The sequence below is a fragment of the Mastigoproctus giganteus genome, chromosome 13, assembly GCF_048544385.1.
Source record: "Mastigoproctus giganteus isolate SK-2022 chromosome 13, ASM4854438v1, whole genome shotgun sequence".
Taxonomy (NCBI): Eukaryota; Metazoa; Arthropoda; class Arachnida; order Uropygi; family Thelyphonidae; genus Mastigoproctus; species Mastigoproctus giganteus.
In genome coordinates this window covers 159,436,701-159,462,912 of record NC_143587.1, presented here as the reverse complement: position 1 = coordinate 159,462,912, position 26,212 = coordinate 159,436,701, and the positions used below count along the sequence as shown (strand labels likewise).

At 38.2% G+C, this 26,212-nt stretch overlaps 1 protein-coding gene across 3 annotated transcripts in view; it reads right to left on the bottom strand.

Annotated features, from left to right (window-relative positions):
- Nucleotides 1-26,212, bottom strand: part of LOC150076551 (ubiquitin-protein ligase E3B) — a 711,739-nt gene that overhangs the window by 659,172 nt on the left and 26,355 nt on the right. For all 3 annotated transcript variants that reach the window (XM_090387665.1, XM_090387666.1, XM_090387667.1), the window contains exon 2: nt 21,559-21,687. In XM_090387665.1, coding sequence (XP_090243791.1) covers nt 21,559-21,672 — 114 coding nt within the window. In that variant the 5' untranslated portion in view covers nt 21,673-21,687. The remainder of the gene's footprint in view (nt 1-21,558; nt 21,688-26,212) is intronic.

The following is a 26,212-nucleotide window of genomic DNA, read 5'->3' as shown; positions in this document are numbered from 1 at the left end:
CCAAAAAAAAAAAAAAAAACTTCCCATTTCACCCATTCATTCGTTACAAAGGTTTCTCCAGTTCTGCCTTGAATCTATTTAAGCTATCAACTTCTACAACGACAGATGGAAGTTTGTTCCACCAATCAACCACCCGCTGGCTAAAGACAAACTTACACACATCTATCCTACAACCGTCTTTCCTCAATTTGAATTTATGCCCTCTCAGGCAATTATTCTGAGCAAGAGGAAGAATCCCATCAGCACTGAGCATGCTCAAACCATTCAAGGCTTTATACACCTCAATCAGATCACCTCGCAGATGCCTGTCTATAGACACTGTAATTTGCAAAACTTAAGCCTTTCTTCATAAGAACAACACTTTGTTCCATTCACTAATCTTGTTGCCCTTCTCTGTACTCGTTCCAACAGCTCTACATTCTTAAAATGAGGCCTCCAGACTTGTATACAGTACTCAAGGTGTGGCCTGACCATTGCCTTAATACAAGGGGATAATCACCTCCTTATCCCTGCTAGAAAAATTCCTGTATATCATTGACAAGACACCTTGAGCTACTCTTGCAGACCGTCTGCACTGCTCAGAAAACTTCATATCTGCCTACACAATTACCCCCAGGTCCTTTTCATTCTCTACCACTGTCAGTGTGGTACCACAGAGTTGATACATTACTCTGAGATTACTGCTGAGATTGATGCAGTAACAAACAAGAAAACTATCTGCAAGTGTTACTTTGACCAATATTATCAGATAAACACGTATCTATATTACTCTTGTCCCCCCCCCCAAACTAGCAATTTCCCTGAACCTTTAAGGTATCCTCAATGATACGGGCAAAAACTCTTGCACCACCTTTGTTTAAATGTATCTGTCCTGTCTCTACAAAACAGATTCCTTCTACCTACAAGTGCAGGCCAAGCTGATAAAAAAAATCCCCCAAAAGCAATTCCCCCCCCTTGCAGAGAGTCCTTCAAGTCTTGAATTAATCCACTTTCAATATCATGCTTAAGCAGAATTGCAGACACAGACATTCTGACAATCCCTTCCTATCATGCTTGAGCAGAATTGCAGACACAGACATTCTGACAAAACTTGCGGCATTTCTTCAGCATGGTCCTATATTTGTCTAACAAATCATCAGATCGTGTGTGCTTAATGCCATCAGTCCCCACATGAATAATAATATTCTCTTCACCCCCGTAAAATATGACAATCTGTTGGTGACATCATTGATTGTTGCTCCCAGCAGACATACCCTGATTCTAGTTCACCTATCCTTATTACAAAAAATATTTCTCATTTCCAGTGGTGAGCTGTGAATATTTTAACAATGGGCTCGCACTTTTGCTGACTTTTTGATGTGAAACATCCTTTTGAAGGAGGGGTACCAACCAAGTAAATCTGATCGGTCACGAAAGTGACGTCACTTCTGTGACCGATCAGATTTACTCGGTTGGTTCCCCCCCCTCCCCCTCCAAAAGGATGTTTCACACAAAACTACCAACCACTCATGCTCGGCAGACGTGTGACTTTTTTATTCTTTTTTTTTTTTTTTTTTTTTTTACAACTAGGGAAATATAATGGATACATTTTTTTCATGATAAAATTTTAATATTGCGAATAAAAAATAACAAAAATATTTCCCATATTACAAATAACGAATTATCACAAAACATTCTAGAATATAAAAACAAATATTACATAAAAAAACAAACTGTTCTAGAAAAGGTACACAAAAATCACAGATTACATGAAAAAAATATTGCACAAATATTCAAGAAAATTTCCTTTTAAAAATTGCCATATGAAATTTACTTCTTTATTAATATTGACATAATGATCCGGATCAAATTGAAGCAATGGTTTTCCATTTAGATGTATGGTCATCATAATCTGCAACGTGTTTAATTTTCAACATTCTTCATTCATTTATTCATTACGCTGAAAGCTCGCTCAGTTTAAGCACTGCTAATCGCAATGGTTTCAAAGATATTTCTGGCTTTCTTAATTGTAAAGGGAATTTCATTCAATTTTATAGATAAACTGTCTTTGACAAAATCTCTAAAATCATTAATTTTTATTTCATATTTTTTCAGAAAACAAATTTCTTATTCGGTTTTCACAGTCTTGCCACCGAGACAAAAGTTCTTCCACGATTTCCGGTAGAATATGTTTAAAATTTCTTTCAATGGTATGATTATTTTCTTTATTTAATTTAAAATCACCCAGTTGCATTAATAACTTATTCTGGATAAAACAATGCATTTAATAACTTGTCACGAGGTAATTTTACTGTTCTTGCTTTTGATTTTGATTCCTTCAAATTCTTTCCACTTCAACATGCTCTCAATTTTAGCTTCATATTTTCCTTCAGAATTTTTCAAATTAGCAATAGCATTGGTAGTTCGAATAATTAATTTATCTGCTTTTGCCATAGTGAATCTGTAAAGCTTCTGAAATGTAAGAGAGCTCCTGCAGGATGTCAATCATTAGTGCTAAATGGTTAAGAAATTCCAGATTTAAAAGTCGCTTTAACAATCCCAAATAAAAATAAATTTTCTGTTTATACTCCAGGGCGACCACACGGTCAGAGGAGTTCACAAGGTAGAGAGAATGCAAGAAACAGCACCGTATTCAGCAGTCACGGTGCTTGAACCCGGGTCACTCAAGGCACGTATATTTATGCACTCGCGCGCCTGACCACTGGGCTACGGCAGTCTCTGATTCAAAATGTTTGCACAATGCAGGATAATTCCCTTAACTCGCCATTACCATTCGCAAGCTTCAAGCTGCTCTTCGTAGCCCGAACACACGACCAATCTTTGTAGTTTCCACATCAAGTTCTTTAGCAATCATCCTTAATTCATGCTAGTTTTTTGAAAATTGGTAATAGTTTTTTTTTTTTTTTAATTATTGCCTGTATGCCATTATATTTTAGAACATTTTCTATGCAGTGAAAGGCTCGACAAAGTTTCAAAATCTGTCAACATTTCATCTTCATAAAGTTTATATAATATCTTAGTTTCCTCAAATCCCCCCCCCCCACACGTTGCTACTGTCACTAGTTCTTTGAATACTGCAAAATATCAGAATCACTCAGATATTCAGCTATTGTGACCATGTAAACATAGACAGGAGAAATTTACTGGAAGGCATGGATCACTCACTTCTCCGAAAAACATACGCCCGTTTGTCAGAGTAAGGGGGAACCACAACACAGGTTGACCAGAGGCTATTATCCATGTGGGGAATCTTCTTAATCCTCTGACTGGCCATGGAAAGCATACTGACTAGCGCAACTTTGCAGAATGTGGCTGATTAAGTTTTACGGCCACCACTAATGTTGTGGAATGGTAAATCCTTTTCACCCTTTATTCGCGCTTTCTAATTACCTAAAGGCCAGAGGTGAGAACAATGCATACAAAGTTGTCTCTCCTAATCTGTTCATTACATGGAAATAATTTTCGTTCTACGGAAACTACTGTATTTTAAATGTAATTACCAAGGGGAATTTAAAAAAATTCGGTATAAAGAAGTTGGTTAAACAGAGGTCCGACAGTAATTAAATCAAAAATGAAGCAATTTTAAAATAGATAACCGATCGATTGCGCCATTAAAATGCTGGGAATGGGGCCCCGTTCGTCCCACCGTAGTTTCGGCTCTGGATACTCAATAATTGCGCATTTAGGATTTCATTTGTAAAATAAATGATCGTCTCAACAATGGGCTCGTAAATTTTCAAAAAAAATAACAATAGGCTCTCGCGAGCCCACTATAGCTCACCACTGCTCATTTTCCTGACAATGGAGTCTCCTAATAGAACTAAGTCCATTTGAACCAGAGCAGTTTGCACTTGGTTATTCAGTTCTGGGGCCCGAATTGGGAGTGTATCACTTGGTAGTTTACTAGAGTCTCAAGTCCCTGACGAGCTCCCAGTTACATTATTCTCAAGGGAAAACATCTGCTTTTTCAGTGACTCAAAATTCTTTTAGCAATGCACCAAATTTTAACTTTAAATCAGTACACTCTGCACAAAGGTGACAAAGAAAAGAATTGCCAGGTGAGTTATGATTATCCATTAGGTCGATCATGAAATACATGCCACAGATTCTGCCAACGATGAAATCATGATTCACCCGGAAATTGCCATCAGCTATTTCTGGATGAGTCATGACACCCTCTGACAAAGTGTTCAAAGTCGATCTTGTCATGACCATTGCTAAAATTTATTAAATATCACAGAAAGTAGCTTTTAAAAATTTTAATTTACCAACTATTACATGATAAAAAAAAAAACTTATATCAAAACAAACTTCACAATATATTAAAGAATTTAATTAAAAGCAATTATCTAACCTCTCTGATCTCTACGCTGTACCTGCACTTTAAACCCAGGAGCACTATAAAAATACGTTTGCTACTACAAATGCCAACAGATTATTTCTGAATTATGGCTAAAGGCTTGCTTACCTCCTTTGCTGCCTCTCTTTATATGATTGGATAGATCCCATCCACCCCAGATGCCTTTTTTTATGTTCAGCTTCAACAATTCCCCTTCCACTTTCCTCTCAATTATCATATTTAGCTTCCAATTGGAGTTTGATAAAATTCTGGCATCCCTCGCCTAAATAATTCCTCATCTGTGAATGTAGATGTAAAAAAAATACCTATTCAATTTCTCAGCAACCTGAGCAGGGTTATCAACAGTTAAGTCACTGACATCAAACATCTCAACATCAAGCAGCTTAATGTGATTCAAACCATTCCTTCTACTGTTAATACAAGCACAGAATTTATGCTGCAGTTATTTGCATTCTTTTTCAAAGACATCTCATAATCCACATTAGCTTGCCTAACCTCCTGTGTGACTTGAATAGAAAATAAAGTATATCTACGAGCGGATTCTTTCGGAATCATCTGATAATATATATGCATCCCATGCACTTTTCTTTTCTGCCACTTGTCTCAATAGTTCATCTGACATCCATTTAGGTCTAAGCCTTGAACAGTATTTCTTCATTGGTATGAAAAGCCTAGTAGCTTCTATAATTACTTCCCTGGATTCTTCCCATTTACAATTTGCTGTTTTGGTAACATCATCAATTTGCTGTTTTGGTAACATCATCAATTCCACTGCATTGAATTTAAAAACTGTGAGACCAATGTAGTCACCCTTACAAAATAAAAAGCCTTTCCCTTTACCCTTGATAGCGGTTGTCTTTAATTAAATTCCACATACACTGTGATCACTGCCATCCAGTGGGTCTTTTACCTGCAGACTCTTAATGCATGTAGAATCACTGCTTATAACAAGAATGCCAAATTCTGGCTGAATTCTCTCTTTTTTTTTTTTTTTTTTTTGGGCAATTTCTGAACTACTAATTTTAAATAAATGGATAACAAAAGCCAATAATTTTTAGGAAATAGAAAAATATATTTAGAGCTTCAAATTCTGCTCCAACTCTCTACTCATGCATCCATTTCAATCACCTTCTTACTATTAAATGAAGCGACAAAAGAGATACATTTTAAAGAGGTAAATTTTTTTCCCATAATTATGAGAGCATTCAGGGAATGTCCCTACAGAATGGTGGAGATGTGCAAATGTCTCACCTATTTACAAAGGGTGATCAAAAGGATACCTACAACCCATACATAGTACTAAATAAACTAAATACTGATGGCATCTTTAGTCTTACTCAGACAATGAACACATGAGGGAGCATAAATTTAAACCAAAAAAGATTGTTGCAGAATAGATGTGTTTAAATTTATAGAAGTACAAGTTCTAACACCTTTCATGTTCGAAGTTTTCATAAAAAAAGTGATTAATTATAGACCTGTAAGCTTGACTTATGTTCCAGAAAAAATAATAGAGTCACTGGTTAGAGAAAGATGAGAATGCAATTCTACAGATATATCACATTAGGTTTGTTAAGGGGAGATCTTATCTGACTACCCTGAATAGCTACTATGATAAACAATAAAGTAACAGAAGAACTGGATACAAAAAATAATTTTGACATCAGCTCAGTCAGAATTATTTTTTGTATCCAGTTAGAATTATCAAAATAATTCTAAGCTTTTGACACTGTTCCATATGAAAGATGTTGTATACACTGAGTGGACAGAAATCATAGGATACCTACCTACCTAGTAACGGGTAGACCCACCTTTTGCGGTAAACTCATAACGTTTATCCATACTGACATCGAATTACCATCTATATGAATGCAGTGAACCTATATACTTGCCAAGCGGTAGGTTCATCCACTAGCAAGAGTGGTGACAGTGTCATGTCCAGGAACCAGGTATCCCGTGAATTCTGTGCTTTCAGTGTAAGTTGAAGTAGTGTGGCATTAAGAGCAAGTTACTGCTATGGCTAAAAGAATGGATGAGTGGCAGAAGGCAGAGGGTAGTTATAAGTGGATGCCTTTTGTATTAATATTATTAGAGGAGTCCCTTGGGGCTCAGTGCTGGGCTCCTTACTGTTTTCAATATTTATTAATGATAGTGATGAAGAAATATCAAGCTTTTTGTCCAAGTTTGATAACAAAGGTTGTCAGAATGGTTAATGGCAGGAATCAACATGAACAACAAAAAAACAGAAAATTAGGCAGTTGAGCCTAAGTGGCAAGTGGTTTAACAATAAGTACAGAACACTGAATATGGGCAGAATATTCACTGTTCTGTTTGGAGAACATTGTTACTGAAATAATTACACTCAAACACCAGCCAAGCAGTTAAAATTTTACTATAAAATAAAATAATATATAAAATAAAAGAGGACCTTACATGCCTCAGGATGCCGAGTACCCCGGTTCTATGGCTTCCCGAAGACACAAAGTGGGTGTTCCACTGAGACCAATAGTATCCTTTGTGGGCAGTCCTATCTATGCCTTATCGGGATTTCTAGCCAGAATTATTTCTCCTGTAGTGGGATGCCCTAGTTTGGTAATTAAGGACAGCAAGGAATTTGTAAATTTTATAAGAAATCAGTTTATAAGGGAAGATGAACTCATGATCTCCTTTTACGTGGTATCTTTGTTCACGTGTATCCCCATTAGACAAGGGGTGCATTGTGTAAAATTAGATTTAGAACAGGATGATACCTTAAGTGCCAGATGTCTATTAAGTATCGATGATATCGGTAAAGGTGTGGAGTTCTGCCTCGCTAGCACTACCATGACTTTTCAAAATGTTATGTATAAAGCTAATGGGGGAACCCATGGCACGGCCATGGGTTCCCCCATTAGCGCTATTGTGGCTAATTTAGCCATGGAGGAACTAGAAACCAGGATTTTTCACCAGTTGGACTTCCCCATACACGAGTGGAAGCGATACGTAGATGATACGTTTACCATTATAAAAAAGGGGAAGGAAGATGAAGTGCTAAACTTACTTAATAGCTTCTCCCCATTTATACAATTTACCTCGGAGGTGGAAACAGCTGGGACCCTCCCGTTTCTAGATGTCCTGGTTAATAGAAATGGTCTTAGATTAAAGACAACAGTATATAGAAAGCCGATGTGCCATAGCCAATATAGTCATTATAGCTCGGCACAGGCTTATCAACATAAGAATAGTGTAGCCAGGGCGTTACTGAGTAGAGTGTGCATACATCCTACTCAGTAACATCCTACATCCCTTACTATCCGGGCCTTTCTGAACGTGTTGTGCAGTCATTGCGGGAGTGTCAGACACGCTGAGTGAAACTTCCGGGACGGAGGTTGCACTCAGTGGTGTCGCAAGTTAAAGACCCCATAATCTAAGACTCCACCAGTAGTGTGGTCTATGAGATCAAGTGCCCGGATTGTGAGGAGTGCTATGTAGGGGAGACAGGGCAACGTTTAAAAGACTGTCTGGGGGAGCACACGACCGCTATAAAGACTGCGAACTGTGGGAGGTCTGCTGTGGTGGAGCATTTCTGGGAGAAGCAACATCAGATCTCCCCTGAAGATGCGGCCATAACTGACCGTGCCCATGGGTTCTGGGAACGCAAGTGGCTCGAGACTTACGAATCAGTGCATCTAGTCATAATACTATCAACAGGAACAGGGGTATGCGTTTACACCCCCTGTTTGAGGCGGTTGTCCTCAGACGTGATGATCGATTCCTTATGGCACGCTCCCGAGCCACTTCTGTTTCCGGTGCGCAAATGGGAAATGCCGACTATGTGCCTGGTGAATCATGTGTTTGAGTGCCATGGGCCTGTTACTTAAGGATGTGTCGTGCCAATAATAGTACACTGTTGAGGAAGGAGACAGTGGTCTCCGAAAGCTTTGGTATTTTAGTATATTTTAATGATTTTAGCATTGTTTTTAATTGTTTTAACCTATTTTATTGTATTTATTGTAATAGTATAGTTTAACAGATATTTGTATCATATTTATTTTATTTTATAGTAAAATTTTAACCACTTGGCTGGTGTTTGAGTGTAATTATTTCAATATGGAATTACCCAGCCCCATAGGCCCTTCTGAAGATACAATTCATTGTTACCACAATCAAGATGGCGGAGAATGAAAGAGACCTAGGAATAATTGTTCAGTGCAACATGAAGTTCTCTGAGCAGTTAACCCATTGCAAAAGGCAATAGCTAGGCCATACCTGTTGGAAGAGGTGACGAGAAGAGCAACAATGTAAGTCAAGGACACAAAAATATTCCCTATGAATGAAAGACTTCAGTTCTGAAAACTGAAGTACTGAAAGTTATTGAAGTTTCTGAGTACCGAAATTGCAGTTCTCAGAAACTAGACACCTGTTTGAAGTATTTAAGGCTTTAAATAGATTGAGTAAACCAGCAGTTCCCAACCAGTGGTTTGTGAACCCCTGGGGGGTTAGCAAAAGTGTTCCGGGGGTTCACAATAAAAATTCTGTAATGGCGTCTGCTTAGATTTACATAGGTATATTATTGTAAACTACAAAATGTAACTAATAATAAACAATAAAGTAAAATAAAATTAAAAAGTAAAAACTGCCAAAGAAAGAAACCACTTCTCCCATAATTTCTTATAATTAGTTTACTATCTTACAATATATCATGTTAAATAAATATGTTTTCCATACTAATTTTTTTTTTTTTTTGAATAGGTACTTTTTTTTTTTTTTTTTAGAACCTATAGTACTTAGTATCGTGAATGGTTGAAAAGGTGAAAGAAAATACTTGTTGACATTAAACTTGAACTTCTGTAGATTGTAATTTTCAGGAAATACGCATGAAGGAAGGTGGTTCCAGAAAACAGAAGTTGAATGAATAAATCAGGAAGAAGAAAAGTTGGTTCTGTGAGTTTGAACTTAGACAGAAAAATTATGTTGACTGGTTGTGGCATGTGTTCGGACTGCTTTGAAAGAGAGAACAGGAATTATAGAAGCCAATTAAGAAGAACAGTGCCATGCAAGTATCTATAGAAAAGGAATGCAACAGAAACAGAAAGTCTATGAGACAGAGCGTGGAGAGATTCTGTTAGAGATGAGACATCAATTAGCCTAACTGCCCTCTTTTGAATGGAATCTAGAAGCCTGAGAGAGGTTTTGGGGGCACCGCCCCAGATGTGGGAACAATATTACATGGTAGAGCAGATTTGCGATTTATAGAGTCAACAACCGTTTGGAAGAAAAGTAACGCCGAGAGTGAAAGAGAAAACCCAGTTTATTAGATGCAGAGGAAGCAATATTTGTAATGTGCTTTATGCCAAGAGAGAGATTAGAAGTCAGGGTAATCCCCAAGATCTTGCCTAGAAATCAGAGTATCATCAAAGATAAGCATAGGAGCAGAAGAATTCTTTTTACGAGAATTAAGACAGGACTGAGTTTAGAAGGATTGAAATTAAGTTATCTTTGTCGCACTGGAGATCAGCATTTAAGGATTTGGCAATGAATACTCGAGAAGTTGAAGGTGTTTGAGTAGGGCAAGGTTCTTCAAACTGGAAGGTGGAATGCAATGTGCTATTGTCAGAAAAACTATAGATAGGATTTCCGGTCAATGGAAGAAGGTCATTAATATAAAAGAGGAAAAGAGTGGGAAAAAGAACTGAACCTTGGGGAACACCAGCATCAGTGGACAAGTTAGAAGACAGAGAGCCATCTACCATCACCTGCAGTGAGCGGTTAGAGAGAAAACTGGATACCCCGTTACAAAACACAGCTGGAAAATCATAGGATGGAAGCTTATTTAAAAGACCTTTATGCCAAACATGACCAAAAGCCTTTGAAATGTCAAGAGAAATGGCTTGAGTTTTACTAAACTTTTCCACTGAATTTGTCTATAGATAGGTAAAATAAGCCAGAATATCACCAGTGGAACGACAGTGACGGAATCCATACTGGCAATCGATGATCAGACGAAATATTTCCAGATAGTTTTAAGAGTTGGCGGTTAATTGATTTCTCCATTACTTTGGAAAGAGTAGAAGTAATCACAATGGGACGATAATTGGATGGAAAGGATTTGTCACCCTTTTTAGGAACTGGCTGAATATGAGCAAATTTCCAAGCAGAAGAAAAAACACTTTTGGAATAAGAAAGTGAAAAAAGACGACACAAAACAGGAGCAAGCTCAGGAGCGAAGGTTTAGAGAACAAGTGGAGAAATATCATCAAGACTTGGAGTTTTCTTAGCATCAGATTCATCAAAATCCTTCTGACATCCTTTTGCCAGAAGCCCACAGGAGGCACTGAATGGAGTGTGCTGGGAATGGTTTGAGGTGCTTTACCAAGGTCATCAATACATGAGTTGGAAGAAAAATAGGATGCTAGCAGGTCAGCTTTATCTTTGGCTGATGTGGCAACAGAACCATCTGGTTTTGTCAGAGGTGGGAACAGAGATGAGCAAAAATTGTGGTCAATAGCTTTGGCAAGAGATCAGAATGCTCAGCTACCATTTGGACTAAAAGCAAGTTTCCTACTCAGCCTGTTCAAAATCTAGTTTGGATTTATTAATCCAAACTAGACAAAGTACAGAATTAATCCAAACTTTACAAAGTATAAATAATACTTAATAATTTTTATTATTATGCAATGTCGCTTGTAAAAACGTAGTACTGGAAATATTTTATAATAAAAATTCAGAAATATTATACGATTTCAGAGAATATAGGCTTAGTGGTTCGCATTAAAAATATTATGTTGAAAGGAGTTCGGGATAAAAAATATTACATTGAAAGGGGTTCGCGAATCGAAAAAGGTTGGGAACCGCTGGAGTAAACTAAATGCTGATGGCATTCTTATTCTTTCTCAGACAGTATACATAATGGACATAAACTGAAAAAGAATTGCTACAGAACAGACGTTGTTGTTGTTATTTGGTTTTTAGGAGCATTAGCAACTAAGGCCACATTGCTCCGGGGATATACGGTGGTCATTCCCTGACCTTTCCGCATCCTCTGTATTTGGTGGTCACAGGTTCGAACCCCAGTCTAATCAAGAAGCATGTGCTACACACTGCTGCTCCTGCCCACCTGGCTACGGAGGCACCAGAACAGTTGTACAAAACTTTTTTTTTTAGCCAGAGAGTAACTGATCGTTAGAACAGATTTCCATCTGGTGTCATGGAAGTGAGTAGCTTGAATAAATTTAAGGAAAAATTTTAAAATTCATTAGAGGAATAAGACAGGAGAGGTGACTGATTATATTTATTTTTTTATTTTTTCTTTGCTGATGCTGTACAAGCTTGCTTCCTTGTATCATTTACTATTACTAATAATAATAATACTACTTGGGGTCAAGTTTGCCACAAATGCTGTGGCACAGTAAACAAGCAAATGGATGAGTTTGTCATCCATTTGCCTGTTTGACATTCATGACATACGGCCTCTGTACTTGTATCTTACTGGGCTTTTATAGTTGTGTTTGACATAGAAACACAGAATAATTTTTTGACAAGGGATGGCAGTGTTTTGGCTCATAATTAACGTTAAGTTATTTCAGTAATCTTTACTACTTTCTAAACTCACAGGGGGGGGGGGGGTGTTATCTCTATCATATGAATTGCACAGGAAAGGTAAAACATGCAGAAAAAAATGTTTTGTTGTTGTTTGGCTAATTGCACAATTATGGCAAATTTATTTATAAAAAAAACACAGTTATTTATAAAAAATATATAATTTTAATGTAGTTAATATTTTTTGCAAAAGGAAAAAGATAGAAAAACACTGTGTTATTACAAAAAGACAGAAATGGGGACAAATCAAGTTAAACAAATGATAAACCTAGTGAGTTGGCAGTTATGCTGTCTAAGGAATAGAAACCTAGAAATAACTTTCAGATGTTAAAGGTGACTTACGAAGAAAACTATTTGGAGAGTCACAAAACCATCAAATATGAAGTTTACAAAGCAGGAAAAGGAGGAGACAGAAAAACACACAATATCTTCTGAATGATTTTTCCCTACTTGCAAAATACTTCATACAGATCTGGAGGTCACACCAAAAAAAAGAACTTCTAGAGAGGGCAACTACATTGATGAAGAGCACTAATCATTCTATAGGAAGAGAGGAATGAGGAGAAACTTCATCTCATTGCATTTACCTTTGGCCAACACATGGAAGATACTAAAGTAAGTTGCCACTAAACTGGATGCAAAAAATAATTTTGATATCATATACTTGGATTACAGGAAAGCTTTTGACACTGTTGCGCATGGAAGACTACTGTACAAATTGGAGCAGAATGGTATTAAAGGTAAATTGCTACAATGGATAAAAGGATGGTTGAGTGGGAGAAGACAGAGGCTGGTAATCAATGGGTGCTACTCTTCATGGACTAATGTTATTAGTGGAGTCCCACAGGGTTCAGTGTTGGGTCCACTGTTGTTTTGTATATTTATCAATGATATTGATGAACGTATATCAGGCTTAGTGTCGAAGTTTGCAGATGATACAAAGGTTGGCAGGGTTGTTAATGACAGTAATGGCAGTGTGCTACTGCAAAAGGATCTAGAAAATTTGGGCAGATGGGCTGAGAAGTGGCAACAGAAGTTTAACCTTGACAAATGCAAAGTACTGCATATGGGTAGAAGTAACCCCAGAGAAACGTACCAACTGTGTGGTACTACACTTAAAGTGGTAGAAAATGAAAAAGACCTAGGAGTAATTGTGCAGCCAGATATGAAGTTTTCTGAGCAATGCAGACAGGCTGCCAGGGAAGGTCATGGGGTTTTGTCAATGCTATATAGGAATTTTTCTAGCAGGGAAAAGGAAGTGATTGTCCCTCTGTATAAGGCAATGGTCAGGCCATGACTTGAGTACTGCGTACAGGTCTGGAGGCCTCATTTCAGGAAGGCTGTCGATTTGCTTGAGCATGTACAGAGAAAGGCAACAAGATTGGTGAGGGGAATGAAGGGATCCTCTTACCAAGAGAGTAGTAGTAGTGGCATGTGATGCAAGAAAGCATGTGTATGAGCTTATGCAGCATCAGCCAAAAAAAAAAAAAAAAAATCACATCATTCCCTCGAAATGCCTGTCCAGTTCCTCCTTAAATTTATTCAACCAATCAACTTCCACAACGACAGATGGAAGTTTGTTCCAGCAATTAACCACCCGCTGGCTAAAGGCAAATTTCCGCAAATCTATTCTACATCTGTCTTTTCTTAATTTGAATTTATGTCCCCTTATGTTCGTAATCTGAACAAGTGGAAGGATCCCATCAGAATTCAGCATGCTCAACCCATTCAAGCCCTTATACACCTCAAACAGATCACCGCGAAGGTGCCTAGTCACCAGCCACTCCAATTTGCAGAACTTAAGCCTCTCTTGGTAAGAGGATCCGTTCATCCCCCTCACCAATCTTGTTGCCCTTCTCTGTACATGCTGAGGTAAATCTACATCCTTCCTAAAATGAGGCCTCCAGACCTGTACGCAGTACTCAAGGCGTGGCCTGACCATTGCCTTATACAGAGGGATAATCACTTCCTTTTCCCTGCTAGGAAAATTCCCATATATCATTGACAAAACCCGATGACCTACTGTGGATTTTAGTGTTTTGCACCAACCTTGCGTAGAAATAAAAACACAAAGGAAACTGGACTTTTAATAACTGTGTTTATAATAAATTATAATAACCTGTATTTACAATAAATTTAACTTTACGATAAACTATACATATAAAATATTAAAATCTGCTACATTATGAACAATAAAATGCATAAAAATATACTAAGTTAAAAGCGATAAAAAACCATAGCTTTCAAAGGCTCCAGCCTTCTTCTTCAGCGGTATTTTCTTGTTCTGCAGTACATCTTTAAATATCAGCAGGTTCATGGTACTCATCACGTGTTTCATTCTCACGTGTTCCGTTCTCTTGCGTTGTGGAACCGGAAGTGGCTCGAGCGGCCCCATGACCTGCCCTGGCAGGCTGTCTGCATTGCTCAGAAAACTTCATATCTGCCTGCATAATTACTCCCAGGTCTTTTTCATTTTCTACCACCTTAAGTGTAGTACCACACAGTTGGTACATTTCTCTAGGGTTACTTCTACCCATATGCAGTACTTTGAATTTGTCAAGGTTAAACTTCAGTTGTCACTTCTTAGCCCATCTGCCCAAATTATCTAGATCCTGTTGCAGTAGCACACTGCCATTACTGTCATTAACATCCCTGCCAACCTTTGTATCATCTGCAAACTTCGACATTAAGCCTGATATACCTTCATCAATATCATTGATAAATATACAAAACAACAGTGGACCCAACACCGAACCCTGTGGGACTCCACTAATAACATTAGTCCACGAAGAGCACACCCATTGATTACCACCCTCTGTCTTCTCGCACTTAACCATCCTTTTATCCATTGTAGCAACTTACCCTTAATACCATTCTGCTCCAATTTGTACAGTAGTCTTCCATGCGCAACAGTGTCAAAAGCCTTCCTGAAATCCAAATATATGATATCAAAATTATTTTTTGCATCCAGTTCCTTTGTAACCACATCATAATATCCAATCGAATTTGTCAGACAAGAGCTTTCCCTTAACAAACCCATGCTGTGTCTGAATTATTGCTGCAGTCTTGTCTAGATGATCCTGCAATGCATCTTTAACCAGTGACTCCATTATTTTACCCGGAACAGAAGTTAAACTAACTGGTCTGTAATTACTCGTGTCACCCTTCAATCCCCTTTTATGAATTGGAGATACATTTGCACATCTCCGGTCCGTGGGAACCTCCCCTGAATCCAAGGATGCTCTCATAATTATGGCTAAGGGTTTGCTTAGTTGCTTTGCCGCCTCCTTTAATATAACTGGATAGATCCCATCCACCCCAGGTGCTTTTCTTATGTTTAACTTCAACAATTTCTCCTCCACTTTGCTCTCAATTATTACAAAATCATTAAGTATCCTGCTACAATTTGATAACCTTCTGCCATTTTCAAACCTTAATAATTCCTCATGTGTGAATGTAGATGTAAAATACTCATTCAGTTTGTTTGCTATCTGAGCAGGATCATCAACAGTCGAACCATCAATGTCAAGTGGACCAATCAGATTCATCCCCTTCCTTTTAGAGTTTATATAAGTAAAGAAATCCTTGCTGTTTTTCTTAGCATCTTTTGCAAAGGATTTCTCGTAATCTGCCTTCGCCTGCCTAACCTCCTTTGTGACCTGATTACAGACTAGCTTATATCTGCCATAGGCTTCTGAGTCGCTTGATAATTTATATGCATCCCATGCATTTTTCTTCCCTGTTACGAGTCTCATTAGTTCATTAGATAGCCATTTAGGCCTAAACCTTGTACAACATTTCTTAATAGGTATGAAACTTTTAGTAGCATCCACGATTAATTCCTTGAATGCTTCCCACTTATACTTTACTGTTGGTAACACCGTAAGTTTATCCCACTGTACAGAATTTAAAAACTTTCTGAGACCACTGTATTCACCTTTACGGAAGCAAAAACCCTTTCCTTTACCCCTGATGGTAATTATATCTTTAAGTAAATCCCACACACTGTGATCACTGCCACCTAGTGGTTCCTTTATCTGCAAATTCTTAATACACGAATGATCACTGCTGATAACCAGATCAAGAGTATTACTCTCTCTGGTTGCCTCTCGAACATGCTGCTGCAGAAAACAGTCATCCAATAAATCCACAAAAGTCTGACTAGTGTGTGAGTGACCAACCCACAAGTTCCAGTCAATATCTGGGAATTTAAAATCCCCCATAAGACATTCTGATTTACTGGCCCACTATTTCTCTATATAATTGTTCATTGTACTCATTCGAGTCATTAGGCCTATAACACACTCCTACTCTTATTTTTGCTTTCGCAGTGCTTTGATGTCACATCAAACTGACTCAACAGTGCACTGTTCATCGATATCAACTGGGTGCACTTCTTTTGATTTTATGTTTTTCTTAATTAACAGCATAACACCTCCTTCCTTTCTATCCTGTCTATCCTTTCTGTACACATTGTACTCCCCAAATTCCAGTTCTGCATTCCTTATATCTGTGTGACACCACGTCTCTGCTATCCCAACAATATCTGCCTTTGATGTCTTGACCAACACTTCAAATTCATCAAATTTATTTACTATACTTCTAGCATTGGCATACATGCTCCTATTCCTAGTTACCCTAACACATCCCATATACCCACCTATTTCAGGATGACTGCCATCCATCCCTGAAACCCCCAACACCCCTCGCTCCAGGTCGCTACTTATTCTAATAGAAGTTGTGCAAGAATTACCTTCACCTCTGCCTACGGCTACTGTTAAACTATTATTCCTTGTATCCCCCTAAGCTATCAGTTTTCCGACCCACCTAACACTGCCTCGATAGCATCAGCATATATATTCTTGCACCCTTTCTATTTAAGTGTATCCCATCCCTGTAGAAGCAGTCTCTCCTGTTAACAAGGAGAGGCTTAAGTTCTGCAAATTGCAGTGGCTGGAGACTAGGCACCTGCAAGGTGATCTGATTGAGGTGCATAAGGCCTTGAATGGGTTGAGCATGCTGAATTCTGATGGGATTCTTCCACTTGTTCAGATTACAAACCTAAGGGGGCATAGATTCAAATTAAGGAAAGACAGATATCGAATAGATGTGCGGAAATTTGCCTTTAGCCAGCGGGTGGTTAATTGCTGGAACAAACTTCCATCTGTCATTGTGGAAGTTGATAGGTTAAATAAATTTAAGAAGGAACTGGACAAACATTTAGAGGGATTTGTTTTGTAAATTTTTTTTTTTTTTTTTGCTTTCTTGCATCACATGCCACTACTACTACCCACAAGGTGGCTGAGACAGCAAGGAAAATTATGAGTGATGATTGGGTATTTTGGACAGGATATTTTATTTTATTATTTTTTAAATTTTTTGCCAGGTGCAAAAGAAAAAAAAAAGGCTGCTTCCTTGGGCATTTGGCCATTCTAACACTAAACATTCTGCTCAAGGCACAAGCACTTCCCATAATGTGTTGAGATAAGTTTTGCCAGGTTGATGGGACCCTCAAAGAAATAAAAACCAAACAAGTGTAGGGCAGATGTTACTGCCTATATCATGACACATAAAAGTAAGGGTTTCTAATTTTTGTGCTATGGTAAATTGTATACCCTTTGGGAAAAAGATTTTTCCTCAAGCAAAAACTTTCAAGAAAAATTTCCTGAAAGTATTACGAACAATGCACAGGCTTCCATGTGTGCTGAATTCAATAACAAAATAAGGGCAATATGATTTCACATCAAGATCTTTGGTGATGACACATTCCTATACTCAATCCTGCACACTGTTGGGCTATGACAGGTCTTCCCAACTATGGTCAGTCCTAGTTCTGCAGGGGTCCACTGCATTAGACCCTGCAGTAACTGGAACCACACTGAAACCCAACCCACACTGTTTGTACTCGCAACCTTACTCTCAAACCTCAAAAAAAAAAAAAAAAAAAAAAAAAAAAAAAAAAAAAAGACTAAAAAATTTCTATTAAATTTTTTACATGTCAGTAATAATCCATAGTTAGCTTTAAATTAAATCAATCAATAATATTAATATTTTATTGTATTATATATAATACATAAAAATAACAAAATATATATATATAAATTTTAAAAAATAGGATGGAACATTTTCATATAATTTGCAAATTTTTTTAAGTTGCTGTGTGGAAACAGGAAACATCAGCAGTTTCTGGGCTGAACTCAGAAACCTTGGACGAGAAAAATCCACATCTCTTCCTTGGATAGGAAATCCAGATGCAGAAAGCTCTTTTGCTTACTGCACTGGCACCATTGATTGGCAGGAAGAATCAAGAATTAAATCCAGATGATATAATAAAAAATGAAAATGTATGCAGTTTTGTATATATGATGATAAGCTACTTAAATTATACAGTAATTCAAAATTTAGTGTGATGAATGTAAATTAGTACCTTTAATTTATTCTTAAGTATTCATAAGTTAGTATTCTTTGTATCTGCAATTTTTTTGGAAACTTTTAATGATGATGTTCTTTCAGTTTTGTGTTAGCAGATTTCAGTTTGTAATTCTGAAGCATTGAGTGTAAAGTCCAGAATCAAAAGAAACATAATTAGCATTAGTTGATGCATATGATGCAAGAAATCAAGCTTATACAGTATCAGCCAAAAAAAATAAAAAAGTTCCCATTTCACTCATCCAGTTACTCCAAATGTTCATCTAGTTCGGCCTTAAATTTATTTAAACCATCAACTTCCACAACAGATGGAAGTCTGTTCCAGCAATCAAATACCCATTGACTAAAGGCAAACTTACATCTATTCTACAACTGTCTTCCCTCAATTTGAATCTATGCCCCCTCAGGTTCGTAATCTATGCAAACAGAAGAATCCTATCAGAATTGAGCCTGCTCAAACCATTCAAGTCCTTATACACCACAATCTGATCACCTCTCAGGTGCCTAGTCTCCAGTTGCTGCAACTTGCAGCCCTTAAGTCTTTCTTGGTAAGAGCACCCCTTTGTTCCTCTCACCAATCTTGTTGCTCTTATTTGTACTTATTCTAGCAACTCTACATCCCTCCTAAAATGAGGCCTCCACACCTGTACGCAGTACTCAAGGTGTAGCCTGACTGTTGCCTTATACAAGGGGATAACTGCCTCCTTGTCTCTGATAGCAAAATTCCTATATATTATTGACAAGACTCCATGACTTGCTCTGGTAGCCCATCTGCACTGTTCAGAGAACTTCATTATCTGACTGCACCATTACCCCCAGGTCTTTTTCATTGTGTAGTATCATACAGGTAGTACATTTCTCTTGGGTTACTGCTACCCACATGCAGTACTTTGATTTGTCAATGTTAAACTTCAGTTGCCACTTCTCAGCCCATCTGCCTAACTTTTCTGGATCCTGTGCAGTAGCATACTATCTTTACTGTAATTAACAACCCACCCAACCTTTGTATCATCTGCAAACTTCAACATTAAACCTGATCATCGATATCACTGATAAATACACAGAACAACAGCGGGTCCAACATGGAACCCTGGGGGATTCCACTAATAACATTAGACCACATAGAGCAGTGTCCATTTATTACCACTCTATTGTCGCCGGCTCAACCATCCCTTTATCCATTGTAGCAACTTGCCCTTAATGCCATACCACTCTAATTTGTACAGCAGTCTTCCATATGCAACAGCATCAAAAGTTTTCCTGAAATCCAAGTATATGATATCAAAATTATTTTTTGCATTCAGTTCCTTTTTGACTATCGTAATATTCAATCAAATTGGTCAGACAAGACCTCCACTTAACAAACCAATGCTGTGTCTGAACTATTACTGCAATCTTGTCTAGATGATCCTGAAATGTTTCTTTAACCAGTGACTCCATTATTTTCCCCAGAACAGAAGTTACACTAACAGGTCTATAACTAGTTGTGTCACCTTTTGAACCCCCTTTGTGTATTAGGCTCCCTAGCCAGGTGGTCAAGAGCGGGAGTGCAGTAGCATACGCTCTTTGAGTAGACAGAGTTCAAGCCCCTGACTGCTAAATATGGTCGATCTGCCAACCCGCATTGGGCCAGCGTGGCAGATTATGGTCCTTTTCCCTCAACATTAATTGTTGAGGAGACTTACATCCTGCAGTGGGTTGATAATGGCTGCAGTTTAGTTTTTTTTCACTTTTTTTTGTGTTTTAGTGATACATTTGTACATCTCCAGTCCACGGGGAGCTTCCCTGAATCTAAGGGTGCTCTCATAATTATGGCTAATGGTTTGATTACTTCCTTTGCTGCCTCCTTCAATATAACTGGATAGATTGCATCAACCTCAGGTGCCTTTTTTATGTTTAACTTCAACAATTTCTTCTCCACATTGCTCTCCATTATTACAAAATCATTTAGCTCCCTGTTAGAGTTTAGTAAACTTCTGTCCTCCCCTTCCTTACAGAATTCCTCACATGTGAATGTAGATGCAAAATACTCATTCAGTTTATCAGCTAACTGAGCAGGATCATTAACAGTCGAACCCTCAATATCAGAGTTAGAGTTTAGTAAACTTCTGTCCTCCCCTTCCTTACAGAATTCCTCACGTGTGAATGCAGATGCAAAATACTCCTTCAGTTTATCAGCTAACTGAGCAGGATCATTAACAGTCGAACCCTCAATATCAAGTGGGTCAATCTGACTCATCCCCTTTTTGTAGAGTTTACATAAGTAAAGAAGTCTTTGTTGATTTTCTTTGCATCCTTACCAAGGATTTCTCACCATCAGTCTTCGCTTGCCTAACCTCCTTTGTGAATAGATTACAGACTAGTTTTATCTACCACAGGTTTCTGTGTCACCTAATAATTTATATGCATCCCATGCACTTTTCTTTTCTGCCACAAGCCTCATTAGCTCATCTGTCATCCATTTATGTCTAAATCTAGAACAATATTTCTTAGTTTGTATGAAAAGCCTAGTAGCTTCCAAGACTAATTCCTGGAAGGCTTCCCATTTAGAATTCCCTGTTTTTAACATCATCAGTTGATCCCACTGTATTGAATTTTAGATAATAACAACAATAACATCATATTCAGAGCCCTCTTGGGTAGCACAGTAGGTACAATTGCTGTTCTCCCCACACTGGATGGAAAACACCAGATTTCAAATTCTGTCAATAATGATAGGAATTTCTATGGATCTTTTTCACAATGTTGGTGAGTTAGTCTGTCTAGGGTAGCATGGTTTTTCCCTCCTTTCATCTTGCAAATCAACCACAGAACACATGTAATTTGCAGGTATATTATATACGGTACAATATGGCCTAAGTTGCTGATGCATCTAAAACCCTACAACAAACCAACCAACCATCACAATCAGGGATAATTCAGAAATCAAAAAAGGAAGTCTCTGAGTTTTGTGTTTGTCTTCTTTTTACATCTGGCAAAATGATATTAAGGTGAGGGTTAAAAACATAATTTTAAATCACAAAAACTAATCGCACTATTTTTGAATGTACGCAATTGTCCACAACTGTTATTATGCTAAGATTCATCTGCTTCAGAAATTTATGGCAAAAATGCAGTTAATCTAGAAACTATTTTTTGAGATGCAATAATTACCTTCCTTGAAAACAAAAAAAAAAAAAAAACTCTCTTACCTGCAAACGGATGGCTGCCTGATCTCTTCTCCTCTCTTGAGCCCTTTCCAATCGGGCAGCCTTAGCCTGCTCAAGAAACTGGTCCTTGTTGCTAACATTGGCTCGGCAGAACATGTTTCTAACTTTAATCTAGATTTAACACAAATTTAATTTAAAATATTACAAATCTATGAAAAAAACATATTTTTATTTCAAATGAATTAATTCAGAATATCACTAATGCCAGCCAAGTAATTAAATTACTTGGAAGTATACTGTGAGACCAACATTGTTAGATAGTCTCACTATAAAGAATTTAAAATCTGTTTAAGGCCACTGTGCCTTTACAAAAGCAAAAATTCCCTGAATACTTCCCTTTAGCTTTGATTGTAGCTACATCTTTAAGTAAATCACCCATCAATACACTGTTAGTCAATGCCACCTAGTGGTATTTTTATCTGCAGATTCTTAATGCATGAAGAATCAATGATGATAATCAGATCAAAAGTAATGCTTCCTCTTGTTGCCTGTCTAACATGCTGCTGTAGAAAACAGTCATCCAATAAATCCATTAAAGTCTCGCTAGGTGTGAGTGACAAACCCACACATTCCAGTCAACGTCTGAAAGTTAAAATTCTGCATTTACTTTCTAATTTACCAGCCCACTCTATTTCTCTGTATAGTTGTTTGTTATACTAATCACAGTTGTTAGGACTATAACACACTCCTACTCTTATTTTCGTTTTTCCAGTGCTTATGTTAGCATTAGCATTAGCAAAGGCATTTGATGCAAGAAAGCAAGCTTATGCAGCATCAGCGAAAAAAAAAATAAAAATAATAATAATAATAAATAAATAAGTAAAAAATAACCACTTCACCCCTCTGTTCGTTCGAAATACCTGTCCAGCTGAGCCTTAAACTTATTTAGGCTATCAACTTCCACGACAAGGGATAGAAGTCTATTCCACCAACCAACCACCCGCTGGCTAAAGGCAAATTTCCTCACGTCTATCCTACATCTGTCTTTTCTCAATTTGAATTTATGCCCTCTCAGGTATTTATTCTGAGCAAGAGGAAGAATCCCATCAGCATTGAGCATGCTCAAACCATTCAAGGCTTTATACACCTCTATCAGATCACCTCGCCGGTGCCTAGTCTCCAGACACTGTAATTTGCAAAACTTAAGCCTTTCTTCGTAAGAGTACCCCTTTGTTCCATTCACTAACCTTGTTGCCCTTCTCTGTACTCATTCCAGCATCTCTATATCCTTCTTGAAATGAGGCTTCCAGACCTGTATACAGTACTCTCGGTGTGGTCTGACCATTGCCTTATACAAAGGAATAATCACCTCCTTATCCCTGCTAGAAAAATTCCTATATATCATCGACAATACACCATGAGCTACTCTTGCAGCCCGTCTGCACTGCTCAGAAAACTTCATATCTGCCTGCACAACCACCCCTAGGTCCCTTTCATTCTCTACCACTGTCAGTATAGTACCACAGAGTTGATACGTTGCTCTGGGGTTGCTGTTTCCCATATGTAGTACTTTACATTTGTCAATGTTAAACTTCATTTGCCACCTCTCAGCCCATCTCTGTTGCAGTAGCATAGTGTCAGTAGTGTCCTTGACAACCCTGCCAACCTTCGTATCGTCTGCAAACTTGGACATTAAGCTTGATATACCATCATCAATATCATTTATAAATACAGAAAACAATAATGGACCCAATACTGAACCCTGAGGGACTCCACTAATAACATTAGTCCACGATGAGCAGTGTCCATTGATTACCACTGGACATGTTATACCAAACTAGCTCAGCATTACATTGGCCACCCATGTTGACAGGATGCACTGCTTTAAATTTAATATACTTCTTAACTAAGGCATAATCCCTCCATGCCTCCTGTCCTGTGTTCTGTCCTTTTACACACTACTTCTTTATATCAGAGTGACACCATGTCTACGATATCCCTGTAATGTCTACATTTCATGACTTCAAATTCATCAAATTTATTTATAATGCTCCTAGCAATAGTGTACAAGCAATTGTAACATAGCTGATATATATTCACTTGTTTTACAGCAGTGCTTGAAATCCCTGACACCTTGGTTACTGGGGTGCTGAATGTTCCAATAGAAGCAGTGCAAGAATCACTTTGACAAGGCTCTCAAACATGTACTCCCTCCTAAGCAGAATTGCAGACACTTTCAAATTTAATCCTAACTAGTAACATTTTACCAACATTACCCTGCACTTGTTAAGTAAGTCTTCTGATCTACTCTTAATATCATTAGTGCTCAATGTGTACAACAATATTGCCTTTCATTAAAAGATATCAGCTCTATAACATCATCTACTATTGCTCCTGGCAGACATACCCTGGTCCTATTCCACCTACCCCTTTTGCACAATATATATTTAGTTTTCTGAGCAGTGCAAACAGTCTGCAAGAGTAGCTCATGGTGTCTGGTCAATGATATACAGTAATTTTTCTAGCAGGGATAAGGAAGTGATTAACCCCTTGTATAAAGTGATGGTCAGGCCACACCTGGAGTATGTGTATACAGGTCTGGAGGCCTCATTTTAAGAAGGATGTAGAGCTGATGGAATGAGTACAGAGAAGGGCAACAAGATTAGTGAATGGAACAAAGGGTTGCTCTTACAAAGAAAGGCTTACGTTTTGCAGATTACAGTGTTTGGAGACTAGGCACCTGCGAGGTGATCTGATTGAGGTGTATAAAGCCTTGAATGGTTTGGTTTGAGCATGCTCAATGCTGATGGGATTCTTCCTCTTGCTCAGAATAATCACCTGAGAGGGCATAAATTCAAATAGAGGAAAGACAGTCATAGGATATTATTATTATTATCAGCCATACGGTACAAGGAAGCCCGAGGCTTATGCTGCACCAGCCAAAAAAAAAAAAAAAAAATTCAAGAGTTACCCTGTGTGAGTGAGAGAGAGAGAAGTACAAAGGAATCACCAAGAAGGAGAATGATGATATCCAGCTCAGGATCCTGGGTTTGCCAAACCCATACTCACCAAATATGAGCCACTGGGGTTGGATAGATGTGCAGAAGTTTGCTTTAAGCCAGTGGTTAGTGGATCAGACGTCCATCTTTTGTTGTGGAAGTTGTTAGCCTAAATAAATTTAAGGCTGAGCTGGACAGGATTTGGAAAGAATGGAGAGTTGAAATCGGAGCTTTTTTTTTTTTTTTTTATTTTTGGCTGATGCTGCATAAGCTTGCTTTCTTGCACCGTGTGCCTCTACTAATGCTAATGTGAATTTCCCATTTCCCCAAAAACAGAGTCATCAGCAACAATAATGCACCTTCACATTGGTGGGACTGTTAGTAATCCTGGGTATAACCTCCATTCACAAGCACACAGTGGGTGACCACCCAGGTGTGAACCAACGTAAGCAAGGGTCGAGGTGTGGCGCCAACACCACATGGAGAAATGCCACCCCTCTGTGTTACCAGGCAGTACTAGATGAATCTCATCAACCATGGGTTCCACCACTTTGTTTATTGGAGGCTTCAAGTGGTGGAACCCATCTTTTGTCTCCAGAGCTTTTCAGTAAACCCCTCTCCATCTCTTACATCATGCAGTATGATTGATGACTTTTGAGGTTATGATGAACATTGTGGCAAGATCCAATCTTCCTTACATTTTAAGGGTACAGCTCTAAAATGGTGTTCACAGGCCGGCCACTAGTTAGTACACTGGACCGAACCTATTGGTAACTCTCTAGGAGGTTTCCGGATCAGCTAGTGTATAATCTTGCTACCTCTACTCTACCAGATAGTGACTGGAGGGAGTGTGAGTAGTGTGTTTTTTTTTTTTTTTTTTTCGTAGTTGTTGGTGCATAGGCCTCTGTGGCCATAATGCACCTCCCAAGGTGTTTGCAGTACTTTGATCCAAGCCCGAGGCGGGAATCGAACCCACGACCTTTGGGCTGCCAGGCAGGCACTTTACCTACTCGGCTAGCCCGGTCGGCTAGTAGTGTGTATGTGGGAGGGCATTGTCATGGCCATGTTATGTCAGGGATCTGGATATATTCTTACCATGTGTATGCCATATTCAAAAATTTCATTACTTCATACAGCATGTCCCACCCACTTTTTCTTACTATTCAATACACCAGGAATTGTCAAACTAATAAAGTAAGCTTATCTGCGAAAAGATCTGAACCTTCCAAACACGTCCTAATTCATTTCACAAATATTCGTGGTCTGAATTCTAATCTCAACGATGTCCATTTCCACTTGCAGTCTACCAAACCCCCATGTACTTTTTCTGACAGAATATCAGTTATCGGTTGATTCAACCACTGCTCATCTCAGATGCCCAAATTATTTGCTGTACGATTCCTTTCGCCTCAAAGGTGGCACTTGTGCACATGTCCGTACAGATATTACCTGTCATTCTGATATTTGGTGATTGTCTGTCAGAGACTTGGAAATTTGGAATCTCCTCTTTTCGACCTTCTCTTGCTTAAAATCTCTCTACCTCACTGTTTCAAATGCATCTGTTGTCTCTACTGTTCTCCCAACTTCACTAATCACTTGGAGCTCTTTGATTTCCTCTCTTTGCAACTTGACTTTCTCCAGTCCAACTTTCCTAACAGTGAAGTAATTTTCCTTGGTGATTTTAATGTTCACAACTC